This window comes from Clarias gariepinus, chromosome 1, assembly GCF_024256425.1.
Source record: "Clarias gariepinus isolate MV-2021 ecotype Netherlands chromosome 1, CGAR_prim_01v2, whole genome shotgun sequence".
NCBI classification, from domain to species: domain Eukaryota; kingdom Metazoa; phylum Chordata; class Actinopteri; order Siluriformes; family Clariidae; genus Clarias; species Clarias gariepinus.
In genome coordinates this window covers 36,759,220-36,774,137 of record NC_071100.1, presented here as the reverse complement: position 1 = coordinate 36,774,137, position 14,918 = coordinate 36,759,220, and the positions used below count along the sequence as shown (strand labels likewise).

The following is a 14,918-nucleotide window of genomic DNA, read 5'->3' as shown; positions in this document are numbered from 1 at the left end:
GTGGTGAGGGAGTAAGACTCTACAACAATTAGCAAACAATCAGATTGTTTTCTCTGCAAAAGGTACTGAAGCATTCAAGCTTTAACTGTGGAACTGAGACACACACACACACACACACACACACACACACACACACACACACACACACACTATTCACTGCTCTAATGTACAATTAAAAATAAAAACTTCAGACACCAGCGATGTCTTGGCTGCCTAATTGCATATGGACAAAAACGTACCTTGGACAAAAATGTAGGCTGAGTGTGTCTCATATCCAGACTTTGTGATAACACGGAGTGTGTAAAGCCCCTCGTCTTCTTTATTGAGGTGTGTGAGTGTAAGAGTAGCCCTGTCTCCACTCCAGTGCGTCTGAACCCACTTAGATGGCACCAGCAACTTATCTAATAAAATCAGACAAAAAAGTTACAACCTTTTGAAAGTAAACACTTGAAATAAATACTTAATACAGCTATAATAGTTTGGTGTGATAGTGTGTACCATCACCTACCATCTCTGTACCACTCAATCTCAGGCTGGAAGCGTTGCAGTGAGGGGTAGATGATAACAGAGCAGCCCAGACTCATCGTCTCACCCTCACGTCCAAAAGACACTCCAAACTTATCAACAATATGTGTTTCGAAGGTCACTCCATACTCCAGGCATGGCACTAAACACATAAATAAATAAATAATTAGTGCACGTAGATCTATGGATAAATAATAGACTGAGATACATAATTATTAGAACAAGAGGTGAGAGAAGGTGTTCCACATCAAACCTTGGTGATTGTTACCTGGGCAAAAAAAAAATTACTTTTCAAAAATATGTTAGACATAGTACAGTGGTGGTTAGGGTACACAGTAATAATACCAGGAAGTGAAGATGAATGTGAAGATATTTACATGAATTCTGTAAAAATGTAGAAAAGTGACTTTAGTGCATTAGATTGGCCACCAATAACAATGATTTATGTACTGTTTCACTGAAGTATTTATTGTATTGTATTGTATTATATAAATTTTACAAAATAATATATTTCTTTGCAGTGAAATCACTTAATTTATTCAGTGTAATTTAAGGATATACAACGTTTATTTAAACAAATTGAAATATTTATCCTCCAATTGTTTGATAAAATTCCATACAGAAAAATAGAAAACTAATAATCTGGGGAAAAACCTCCCGCCAACGGTTTTCTCCTCGTTCTCTGGTTTCCTTTAACCTCCCAAAAACAACTAGGGAAGAACATATCCTACACTAAGCTTCCCCTAGAGAGTGTGTGACAAATGCTTCTGTTTATATACCACAGTAGAGTGAAGACCTGTGTTTCTGCCTTACAGTCAGTGTTCCTGGCATTGCCACGGATTCATTCCATCCCTGACCAGGATAAAGCATTGACCAAAGCTGCATGAAAGAATAAAAGGGAGCAACAGGCAGACTAACAGCGTGAGCCACAAGGCTCTTCCAATGTACACAACAATAACTGATCTCCGGACACATCGCAAACAATATGTAAAACTGCCACATGGTGTGCAAGTAAAGGATTCCTGGAGATATGAGTGCTCTTATGTACCCTGACAATAAGAATCCCCCTGACAATTAGAATTTGTGATATCAAGAAAACAGAATTGAAAACAATCCAATAATGCAGGGACAGCTGTCGTGGGGACATTTCTAGTGATACTGTATAGTGGACATAACATTAAAGCACAGTGCATATGATTTTTTTTTTATTTGTTCAAAATTGAATAAACATGATTATCAGGGAGAGAAAAATATGTTAGAAAATGATTTTTTTTTAAATCCACTGACTGTTTGGTAATATTTCACAGTCAGTGCTATGAAAATGTGCATGCATACACCAGAACTCGAGTAGATTCAAGCATCAGCATTCCTTAGCTGTCAATCTTAATATTACATTGCAACAGATCATATCTATCGGATAGAATTCATGATGGATAAATTCCATCTGTGTGTGCACTTCCATATGGAGTCAGATCAGTTTCATATTTCATAAATAAATGTCACACTATTTACAATGTATATAGTAATCTATATTTACAGTAAATGATTATCCACAAATATATTTTTTGTGTTCACAAAAAATGCTTACTTCAGGCATCCCTGAAGTGGTTAGATTCACAAATCTATTGTTCTTCAAAGGAGCATTCCCTTAGAAAAAAAAATATTACCTTCTGCACCTTCTGCACATTAATCAGCCTCACCCCTGTGCATATAAACTTATACCCTCATGGGTGACCTGAAGCCTATCGAAGAAAACTTTGAGCACAAGGCAGGCTACACACTGGACAGGGTGCCAATCCATTACACACACACATTTTGGGAACACCAATTATTCTAATCTGCATGTCTTTGGATTGTGGGAGAAAACTGGAGAAGCTGAGGAAACCCACCAAGCACAGGGAGAACATGCAATCTCCACAGATGGGAATCAAACCCACGAGGCCACAATGCTAACCACTAGGCCACGCTGCCACCTTACCACATTGTTATTTATTGTAAATAAGCCACTTATGCACTTCTGGCTAAATTCATTTCACTGGCCACGTCACAATGACAATAAAGTCTAATCTAATCTAATCTAATTACATAAATGTAAATTCAAGGGTATCACAAGGCACAGATATAACGCATTGTGGTTATCTTCAATCATACCCTTGACTATATTACCATACGAGTGGTTAAAATTGTTGGAGACATTTGAAAGGTTGCAGAGAATGCATGACAGGGAAGTCTCAAAAATCCCCATGAAATGCAGGTAGGTTCATGGAAGTTAAGTGGGTTTTGAATGCAGGTTCATTAGTCAATAAATAAATGTAAAGTTAAGAAATATTATTCTGTGTGCTGAACAAATATAAAATATTAAACACATTTGTGAATCGTGCAACATTTACTACATAATGTGCAATATGGAACTGATCCGACTCCATCCAGCCTTGAGATCAAATCCAGGACACCCGCAAGACACACACACAACCACCATTATAGAATTTGATTAGGCAAGGACCTTGTAATAACATTTTTCTACCAAAGAAAATAAATAAATAAAATAAATGAAAGGAGTCTAAATAAATGAAGATCTCTAAAGACACAGAACCCAAACTATCCGCAGCTGTAGTGCCTGGAGTTTCAGACAACACCAAGTGTAAAACAAAACTTGGATTGAGAGAGAGTTGAACATGCAGTTGTGACCGGTGAGGACGTGCAATGCTTAAAGAAGTGAACACAAAACCCCTTAAACCTGGTTACCTTGAGAGCCGGACCATTTCTTATCTGCGCCCAATGCATGGGAAACAAAACAACTGTTAGCATTAGTGGCATTAGACTTTGACTGACCGCTGTACTGCTCCTTCACATAAACAAAATCTTTAAAAAATAATCCAAATCAATTTTGAGGAAAAAAGACAATCAGCCGTTGGAAACTTACAGAGTCTGGGAGCCGGGAGAGACTCGTCAACATCACCTTTGAATCCTAAACATCAAACCAGTTACAAGAAATTATTATTATTATTATTATTATTTTTATTTTTTTTATTACATAGAATATTTTATAATGATTATTAAATTGCTGTACATAAAAACAAAAGTAAATATTTCCAGTGTTTTTGTATTAAATGTAATACATTTTATATACATTCTTTGTTATACATTTGTATATTAAATTTGATTGTTTGACATTTTACAGCTATTTACGTGCATTAATGACAGCAACTAACAAACTTAATAGCAAAGGTATAATGTTTGACATACTTTTAACCACGACAGACGCAAAAGCTGAAAGCTCTCCCTTGCTGTTCATGGCAGATACACGATACTGCGCAGTGTCATCAAAGTCACACCTAAAATGACAGAATGACATGTGACATTCACATGAACACAGTGCTGTTACACTGTCTCACATACACACACGTATGCATGAATTAATACAGTGTAAATCAATGAGAGCTCTGTATGTCTGCCATGCTTCTCCACAAGGTCCAGAAACTTCAAGGACAAAAATAGATCACAAGCAGTGATATCACCACACCAGGGCTGGATAGTTTTACCAGCACTGTAATTTATCATGTAGCTCATGAACAATGAACCCAATTTATCTAGAATGTGAGCTTGTGAAAGCTGAATATTTAACCATAGTGTAAGTAAATGTATCTCCTCATTATTCCTTGTGTATTTTTAGACTGTGTGTAGACGTGAGACAGAGACAGATAAGAATGGTAAGAGGGAAGGAATGCCAATGATGCATGGCTTTTTTTAGGTGTCCCTTAGGTTATGGCCAACTGGCAGAAGAAGCTTTAGCTCATGTATCAGCATTTGCATGAACTATGAACTATGCAGGACTGTGGCTACAGTTTGGACAACAGCAATTTACCACTATAGCTCAGCTGATTTGTTTTTTGTCAGAGTGAGCTCCGGTTGCATGCTGTCTTTTGTGTTTGCTATGTACTGGACACCATAATCCAATGAGATCTGTAAATATTTTAGATGTTTTTTAGTTTTGACATAGCATGAAGAAGTACGAGTGTAGAAAATCTAGTACATGTGTGTATGGGTTTATGGGTGTGATTACCTGTTGATCTCCAAAGAGTGGACATTGTAGCTGCTCACTATTTTGTACTTCCCTGGATGAGACATAGGGTCAATACTGACATTGTTCTTGTACCTGGTTAACAAGGATGATAAGAAAGAAAAATCTAAATAGACAAAAGTGATAAAAAGGAAATCAATAGGCAGATCAAGTAAACCCTGAAATGCAGGGGAGCTAAGAACTCAAAGTAATTAAACAGATTAATATTACAAGCTTTTTTTCCTCATTATGGTCATACAGTAGGTCATAAATCAGCATTGTTGTCTATACCGCTTTTATCCTGCATTCAGGGTTGCAGGGGTCCAGGAGCCTATCCCAGGAGACTTAGGGCACGAGGCATGGTACATGGTGCCTATCTATCGCAGGGCACACTCACATATACACGCTCAGCACACTATGAGCAATTTGGGAATGCCAATTACCCTAATGTGCCTGTCTTTGGACTGTGGGGGGAAACCGGAGTAGGTCGATCCTGATTTGTCCGATGTTAACATTAAGATTTAATTATTTGTCACATCTACCTTACAGCACAGCTAAATGATTTTGCTCACATATCCTAGTTAGGAAGGTGAGGTCAGTTTGCAGGGTCAGTCAGGATACAGCTCCCCTGGAGCAGGTAGGGTTTGATTAAGGGCTCAAATGTGGCAGCTTAGAGGGTCCAGGGGTTGAACCCCTGGGCCCGTATTCACAAAGCTTCTTAAGCCTAAAAGTTGCTCTTGGTGACGAAATTCTAAGAAATATTTTAGAACGATAAAATTTTCTTAGAATTTCCCCTTAAATTTATTGTTAAATCTTAGTAAAGATACAAATGATTCACAAAAGATCTTAGCTGTAAAAACAGCTCAGCAGAGGACAAAATGACGTAAAAAAAAAAAAAGAAAATACTCTCGAAACACAAAAAGTAAAGCTAAAAGTAATAACACTGATCTTCTGTCCAATTTGGTTTTCTTGTTGTTTTACTGCCTTTTATCTGTCATGTATTGTTGGCTACATACCATCCAAAAGTAGAACTAAAATTAGACTGTCCTGCAATCATGTAAATTTGTAAGGTGAGATATTTTGTTTCCATCAATCTAAAATGGATTACAAATAATAAAATCAGTATGGTATATTAATGTAGGAACTTAAATATAGTAACTACTGCATGGAAATTGGTTGCTTCAAAAGTACATAGTAACATTTTGGCTGTCTTGAATAACTTTAAGATATTTAGCCTATAAGTATCTATGCATATTTATTACTTTGCATAAAGTAGCCTGTAGTCATGATTATATAATTTCTTTATATACAAACATTATGATCCCACTGTATATTCTATTTTTACAAAGAGCGCATTTCAACACCTTTTCAGATGCCAGAGGTTATTTTTTATTTACCAGTCACAGTCCTTGAATTGCTGCATCATCCCTAGTAATGGGGGTCAACCACGCCTCTTCATTAAGATAAAGGTTTTTGTACTTTCCTTCCTCAGAGTTGCTCTGAGAAGTTTCCTAAATCACTTTTAGTCCAGGACTCCCAGCTAGGACTTTTTAAGCTAATATAGGAGCTCTCTGAGAGAACTCTAAAAAGCTTTGTAAATACGGGCCCTGACCTTCTGAGCAGTAACCCAGAGCCCTAGCCATTTGAGCCACCTGCCCTTGCGCCATAATGGACATGTGCATGTGGGTTAAACTTCGTCTTGGTGGGGGTGCTGGTTTGACACCTGCCGCTTCATAGATTCAATCATAGAACATGCATACAATATCATAGAATGTGCATACAATAACACATGAACTTAACATGTGTGTGAGGGATAAATAGAGTTTTTCTTTAGCATTTACAAATAACCTTGCATGCCGGGTATAATTGCATAAGTATTATGGTGTAATGCCCAGACGGCACATAATTAGTTGAATGGAGTCCACCTGTTTGCAGTTAAATGATCTCAAAATAAATCCATCTGTTCCTGGTAGGCACCAGAGGTTATGACTGAACATACCTAAACAAACAGCACATTATGTTTTGTGCTTTCAAGGTGCCATAAAATCAAATTCTTGAACAAAAGTTGTGAAAACATATTAGTTTTGGTTTGTGTGTGTGCCTCTGTATGTATGTGCCTGTGTATGTGTGCTCACCACACAATCCGGGGCTCTGGCCATCCTGTGACTGTGCAGTGCAGCCGCACACACTGTTTTTCCCACACAGTGTGTGAGCGGGGCTTGATCACAAACTCTGGTGAATGCATCAGGTTATCCTCGTTCAGGCGCTTATGGTACTCTTCGTTGTCATGGATCTATAAGCATGTGGTCACACACAGCCTTCATATATTGATAAAACTGTGTTTTATAACAAATCAAAATGTTAACGTATATACCATGCTTTTTAAACTCTCACTGCCAGTGCTCCTCAGCATGCACCACCCATATTCACATGTTTTACAAACATGGCACAGTAAACAGCGCAAAAGCTTTGGCAATCATCATGCTTGCTTACTGCCTGTCTATCTACAGTAGATTTGTAGACACAAATGTTTTCATCATGATGTGAAACCTAATTCTTATTTGAGCTTTCATTAGCTTATTAAATAATTTATATCATTAGCACAGACTTTAGAGACATCAAATATCACTGCTGCTGTGTCTCAAGAAACCTCAGGCATCTGGCACAAGGGTGGCATGGACTATTGACCCTGGTAATCTGAATGAGTTGTGGTGTACTGGTATGGTCTCTCTCTGTCTGTCTGTCTCTCATAGCATGCATTATAATTTTAAATTTAAGTAGAAACAAATGCAAAAATTTTAACTTATGACAAAAGTTGTACCACTGAACCTGGTTCATGGAACTGATCCATGACATCACAATGAGTAGTGATTTGTGTAAAAAAAAAAAAAATAATAATAATAATATATATATAAATCGTCTGTATTTACATGTATATGACACTTGTTTTAAATCAAATGAAATGGTATGACCTTAGTCAACACGACTTCCGTTGTTAGGCATCAACCCGACTATCCAAATATGCTATCATTTATTGCTATGGTATTGTTTTAGTCACAATACAGACCTTTCTGTTTTTAGTTTTTAGAGTCCTTCTATCTACATCACACTTTGTTATCAATTAATGTATTACAGATAAAAAAATAATAATTGCGATCATGAACACAATCCTGATCTCCACTGACCCTCTTGTTGAGGGAAATGCGTTCTGCAGACTCCCTCATGACGGTTCTGCGAGACTTGTGTTCCACGCGCTCCATCTCCACCCCACTGGTGAAGAGGTCCCTACGTGCCAGGTAACCAGCAGCCTCTTTAGCCCGAGCTTCTTCAGTGTCTGACAGGCCACTTGCAAACTCCTGACTTGGGTGTAGAAGGTGGGGGGGTGAAGGATTTGGATGTGGATTGGGATGTCAGCATCACGACAGAAGCATATATACTTTTATATTTAACACATGTAAATTGGAAAAATCCTTATTAGACTTGTGATGCTGGTTTTCCAAGATCATTTTCAAGTAAAAAGAACATGACCAAATGCACTGTAATTATTGTTGAAACTGTTCCTGGAAAACCACAATCAACAGATACCATGGATTCCTGAAGCCCAATAAAATGACCATTCCTCCATTTTAATAAATTATACACTGTCTCATAAGTCCTGACTCATACCTTCCCCTGAAGATGGGCACCACATAGCCTATAATCTGGTTCTGTTTGTCCATAGCCAGGTAGCTGGGTTTGATTCTCTTTAGCTGAGGACTCACCCCCGTCTCATCCAGAGAGGTAAAGGTGGCATCTCTAATGCTAAAATGCCCACAGCAAAAATATGACATATAAACAAATGTCTAGCAGGTGAAACCATAATTTGAAGTAAGTTTGTAGGAATAAATGCAAAAATTAAGGATTAGATGGATGGGAAAGGGGAAGTAAGTCAATTTGATTTAGTACTGTTGTCTAAAATTCTCTATTAGAAAGAAAAAATTCTAACTACAGTTTTATAGTGATCACACAGTATACAGTATATATGAAAATACAAACAAGTCAGCACATTAGAGAGATGTGTACTACAGAAACTCTACACAAGCACACTCTGTGTCTGGCTCAGAGCACACTGTGACATTGACATACAGATCGAGTGCTAGCGTAGTTCTCCAAGGGGCAGGTGTATTTACAGAATGTAAAAGGGGGACGCTAAGAGAACAAGCGAGAGTAAGATTATCCGCTCAGATCTTAACAGAGTATTCCTGTCTGGATTTCATAATAAAGCTTCTTATGCCATCTGATCTCTAACTACGATACATACTCTTTACAAAGTGAGATATACCGTATTTTTAATCTGTTTCATTGTTCCATCAAGTCTGTCATAATATCAATGAAAAAGTATCCTAGAATGGTCCACATGACCACACATACTTTTTTGATAACTATACTTATAAAATACTTCAAAACTATTTTAAAGTTATGAAAAAGTTACAGAGTCATATTATTTACTACCATAGGCTTGTCTATGTCTCCCTAAAACAGTTTTAAAATGAGTAGAAAGCATGAGAGTACAAATGCGTTTTAAAATTGTTATGACCCTGAAGGACACACACTACAGGTTTTTTTTAACTTCCTGAAAGATTTGTACAGAATGTGGGAAGTGGTAACTTGTTTAGTCCCAATTTCTGCCATTAGAATTTTGTTTTAGTTAATCATGTGGTTGCGTTGCACTTTGAAGTTTACCTTGAAGAGATATTTATTGAATTTATGGTTAAAAGCTTTTCATTGCACACTGTACATTTGAGTACTTTTCCACAAGAACACCACTTTGCCACTCAGGCAGCTCTAGTTGGCTTTAGTCACTAAGCACAGAACCTCAGCCACCAAACTATGACTCTCTATATAATGGGTATGCAGTCAGACCCTTAAATTTCCAGGATCTGTTAACAGAGCCGGATTTACATTACTTATTCTCATATATTTTACCTAATAGCCTTACTGTAGTTACTAAATAGTTTAAGGAAGTGCATGTAGTGTATGTGTTTTACAATTAATAGCGGAATAATGAATCAGTTAAGAGAATAAGTACATTAATTTCCTTGCTTCCAGAAATGTGACCAAATAAAAGACTAAACTGCATCTACAGATATCTTTGATGTCGCAAATAGATGTAATATTCTAAGAATTTTTTTTCTTATTCAGCAATGCATATGAAACTTCTTTTATAAATCAGTAAATGGGGATGCATCATAGGCATTAATATTTTTAACTTGTTTTTACAAACGATGAACAGATAAGCAGTCTAACTGAGCTTTAGGTTTATTTATTTTAATAGTTTTGAGAACAGAAAATTATTAATCACAGTACTGTTCAAAAGTCTTGGGCCACCCTTATTTTTTCATAATTAAATTAAATGATGTAGATGAAAGAAATTGGTATAAAGTTGTGGAATAAACTTCGATGGACTGCAATTTGTTAATTATGTAACAACCGCAGCAGCAACCTCATTTCCCCTCTCATCTGTTCCAACCACTCAGCATTCTGCATCAAAAGTACACTAATCACAGGCCTGATCATCTGTCATCATCCGCACCTGTTTCTAACTCGTTCCTGCCTTAAGTAAGATGCTTTTTATGCTTGAATGATTCAGAAGCTTAACAAACAAAAAACGTTCCTCTTAAGCTGGTAAGCTACAGGAACTGAAAATGAGAGGCAATTAAGACCTTCAGGAAGATTGGAGAACTATTTCTTTAGACTTGAATGAAAATGACATAAAAACAAACTGACTCTTTGGATAAAGAAATGATGGATGGTTCAGTCTCTAAGTCACTTTGCATTTAAAACACTCAAAACCAAAAAAGCCACAATCAAGACCAGCATCATCAGTATGCTCTTAATCGCGTCTTACATGGAAACTAATGAAAAGAAGTCATGTGCCTAACCATGTCTAGAGATTGCTAAACATGTTCTTAATTTTACTTAAACAAAAATAAAGGCCCCGAATACAAAACGTATTCAAAAGACAGCAAGACAATTACAATCAAACTGTAACCAATTAAGTTGTCAAACCAAAACCTCTTTCCAGATGAATACCTTTTATGTGAATAACAAGGTTTTATGTGTATTTTCCTAAAGTATACAGTCCCCTAGTAGCCCAAGCCATTTATGAATCTCACGATCATAACTATGGAGAATAAATAGGTACAAAATAAACAATACATGCTGTATGTCAGTCAGAACTACCTAAATATGAATACACCCAAAGTCATAAAAAAACGTTTTACCAAAAAACGTTTCAACAATAACCTAAAATAGGTAGGCTTTAGGAAATACCATAAAAGAAAGTGACCACATATAGGTAGATATAAATGGACCACACTATAAAATTAAGCTTAAGCCTAACCCGTGACATCACAAACACAACATTTATCACTGCTATCATTCACGAACCCATTTCAAGCCAGACCTGAGCATGGCTCCGAAAGAAATCTGTGCACAAACATTCCTGCAGTCTCAGCAGACACCACCAAAGGCAAAAGAGAAAACTGTTCTGTAAGGCATGCAGGATTCACAGACAAGTTGCTTGATATCCATTAATTTTGATGAATATTAGGGGGATGGAGAATGCAGGGAAATGCAGGAAAGCAAAAGAATGATCACCTAAAATTAATTGCTGGGTCAGTGATAAACTGGACCAAGGAGATGTTAAACAAGAGTTTAAGGATGGCACGTGATTAAGTTGGTGGATTTGTCTCCTTGGTCTCTTACCCTTTCGTGCTGGTTCTTTGGGCGGAGTAAGAGCTGGAGCTCTTCTGGTATTGGCTGACTGTAGACTCCGCCTCCCGGCTACGGTAGGCACGGTCATAGTGACGGTGGTGCTTCTGGTAGAATGGGATCGATCCAGACATCGCCTTCTCCTTATAGCTCAGTGCCTAGGTTCTGCTCTGAAGCTCTCTTACACTGAGGGCTAAACAGTTTCTACACACAAGTTAAGTGAGTTTGATTATATCTGAATAAGGAGAGTATTATTTTACTTAATCAGTATATCAATATATCCCCCTCATAAATTGTTTACAAATGTCATATTAAATTTAGCTGTAATCAATATTGGATTTATACAGCTATCAACATGGCAAATGGATTTCTGACATTCTCCAGGGTAAAAGGTGAATTTACCCTTATAAGTAGTTGTGTCTGGGAGATGTGGTATTGCTTAACTTATCAGCGATTTGTATCAAAATTTGTCCAGTTACTCATTTCATCATTCAGAGAGCCTGTGAATCCAAACCTTTGGTATACAAGTTCAGGAAGCACATGCAAAAGGACCATGATGCACCAACAAACTCTGAAGGACATTTTTTGCAAAATCATGCATCATAATGATTGTACTATACTTCCCTGAGCATCTGACTTAACAAACATTTAATCTTTATATACATATATAAAACACAGCAATAACACTCTCTACCCCACAGGTAACATCACACAGTCAATCATTCTCACCTTATCCAAAGCTCTGCGGGCTGAAAATCAAATCAGGTAGCACAGAGGTACAAACAAGACTTCCAGGTCTGAGTGAGAATCAACAAAGCCCAAAATTCACCCAAGGTAGTGTGCAGTGGAGAGGCAATCTTCAACAACCAAAATAATACTGAGGCGGGCTGACATGCCTCAGCCCCACGCGAGACCTTTTATGGCCAGAGAGGCGTTAAATATAGCCCTAGCTCAGTTATCCCAGTCACATAGATAGGCTACTAATTATCAAGGTATAGGTTGATAAGGTGATCATGTGGAAGCACTTAGCAAAATCTGTTAAGATCATTTATGATCATTTATTAACTGATCTATGGGAATAATCTGACAATTTGTCAGATGCTAAATGGAAATCTGATGGAAAGAGTCATTATGTCCTGCACATCAACATCAAGTTTCCCACCACCTCTCTCTCATTCAGTACCTGTGATACACAATTATTTTCTCCGAAAGGTTCTTTACTTTAGTCCTGGAGTAACTTTTTTGCCTTCTAAGACCTTAACTATAAATTTATCAACCATCTGATGGATCTAGCAGGCCATACTGGAGAGCAAAGCCTTGTTCCGCACTAACAATAGACGTGCTATTGTTACCTCTGTTACGTACCAAAGATGCCATGTAAAAGTGGGTGTTTGGGGGCACGTGGGGGTTGGGGGTTGGGGTTGAGTTTGCTGTCAAATCTATTTGATTGTATTTTGGCACCAGTTCCGTATTTCCCTTTAAAAATAATGAGACAACATTACGAGTTCTATGAGGCTTTTCTTACTCTTTGAACATCAATTGTTTTATGTGGAATATCACATAAATTGTCCTGTTTATAAGCTTTATGCATAGATATAAACAACAAAATCTAAAATCCTTCAACACTTTTACTATTCTCTAACACATGTCTAAATCATAGTTTAACTGTTAGATATCTAAATGTACTGTATAAACACCAGCAAATACTGGTGAGTCTGAAAGTTAGTTTGGCCAAATACACATAATTCGTTTGGCAAGGTCTAATGCTTCTAAATTTAAAAAGATTTACTAAGCAGGAGTGATGGAGAATTGACAAATCATTTATACCAGGACAATTGTATTTCCACAATTTTCCTTAAATTGTTCTCAGGCTGCATGCCCTGTTGTAGCTTTTGTTCATGTCCAGCTTTTTTGGAAATGCCTAAGACATAAGGTAAATAGTAGGTGCACAGACAAGGTATTTATAGAAAGCTGGCCAGAAGAGATTAACAGGGCTAGAGATGCGATCTCACAATATATTTGTTTGCTTTTTGTTTTTAAGGTGGGTGTGACCTTCACAAGTCATATAATAGATGTAATATACTGTATATACACACGCAATTCAAGATATTTTAAATCTTCAGATTTGTTCATTAAGGATGGCACAGTGGCATAGTGGTTTTCACTGTGGCCTCGCACCTTTAGGGTTATGGGTTCAAGTCATGGGTCTGTGTGCATAGTTTGCATGTTCTCCTAATGCTTAATCCACAGTTCAAAGATATACAGATTAGGCTACCTGCTAGTCAATACTGCCTGAATGTGTGTGTGCCCTGCGATGAATTGGCACCCTGTTCTGAAGTACCCTACCTTGTGCCTGAAGTCTAAGTTTAAGTTAGTGAAAAGTTTAAGGCTTTTCACGGCCCAGTACAAGTTAAGTGATATAGGAAAATAATGAATAAATAAATGAGTTATGCTTATTATCATAAAGAACACTAGCAATCCTAGAAAACACAATGATTTTGTATTTCTGAAAGGGAAACAATGACAATGGCAGGAAAGACCACTCATTTACTGGCAGTTCCCACTTCCACCTATTCGGAAGTGGAGTCTATTGCCATGTAGTGTATTCTGAAGTTCCTCAGACCAGTACGGTACGGGGCTGTTTAATGCTTGACTAATTTTACTTCCTTACCAAACTTGAACATTTGTACACTTATATTATTAAATTTTTAGAGAAAGCTTCCAGGGTTATTTTTGTCTCTTAACAAGGCAATAGACATCAATGAGATGGGTTTAGTTCAGCATCCAATCAGGTTTATCCATGTAGAGTATTAACTTTTTTACCTGACTACATAATTTCTCAGTAACTTCTGCAATTTTACTAAGATATTTGAATGTAATCAAAATGCTTCAGTGTGTCTTTGTGTTTACTCTAAAAACCTTAGCACCTTACAGCTCAGTCATGAACTTGGTTTATTGTCTGCGTAGAGCTTGTATGTATGTCTGTGCAGGTTTCCTTTGGGTTCTCCTGTTTTCTCCCGCCTTACAAAAATGTGTAAGTAAGTGGATTAGCCATGGCAAATAGCTTCTTGGTGGGAACAAGTATGCACGCACATTGTCTGCAAAGACCTGGTGTCCTATCCAGGGGTGCATTTCTTTGTCACACAGTGTTTTGGGGATAGGCTGCGAATTCTCCTAAGTGGTTACTGAAGATGAACAAAAGTACCTATGATGCAGTGCTGTAAGGTCAGATAGGCAGCTAGGGTAGAAAGATCTATCAATCTTGAATTTCATAATAAAAAAAAAATTAAGCTATTGATTTTGTCACAATATAGATGAACCATGCACTTTCCATCACCTAGCAGGTATAAAGTAAATCTAACAAGGTAGTTTGTGCTCCAAATACTCACATTTGTTGAATAACTAAAAACATTTTGTTACTGGTCTCTAGCATTTTGACCAATGATGTTGCTTGTACAGTATGTCATTTTGCTAAGTATTTTTAATAAGCACATGTTTTGGACTGTTCTTCTCCCATTTTTATAATGATCTAATAACATATAAAGTTTAAAGAGCACATGTATTCCATTTGTATCTGTTG

General features: G+C 37.1%; 1 protein-coding gene across 1 annotated transcript in view; it reads right to left on the bottom strand.

Annotated features, from left to right (window-relative positions):
* myom1b (myomesin 1b) overlaps positions 1-12,203 on the bottom strand; it is a 31,270-nt gene extending 19,067 nt beyond the window's left edge. The window contains exons 1-11 of the mRNA XM_053501219.1: positions 12,068-12,203; positions 11,333-11,542; positions 8,252-8,386; positions 7,771-7,945; positions 6,721-6,878; positions 4,589-4,681; positions 3,772-3,860; positions 3,449-3,493; positions 3,271-3,294; positions 509-667; positions 240-401 (exon numbers count right to left, since the gene is read on the bottom strand). Coding sequence (XP_053357194.1) covers positions 240-401; positions 509-667; positions 3,271-3,294; positions 3,449-3,493; positions 3,772-3,860; positions 4,589-4,681; positions 6,721-6,878; positions 7,771-7,945; positions 8,252-8,386; positions 11,333-11,472 — 1,180 coding nt within the window. The 5' untranslated portion in view covers positions 11,473-11,542; positions 12,068-12,203. The remainder of the gene's footprint in view (positions 1-239; positions 402-508; positions 668-3,270; positions 3,295-3,448; positions 3,494-3,771; positions 3,861-4,588; positions 4,682-6,720; positions 6,879-7,770; positions 7,946-8,251; positions 8,387-11,332; positions 11,543-12,067) is intronic.
* Positions 12,204-14,918: the final 2,715 nt, after the last annotated feature.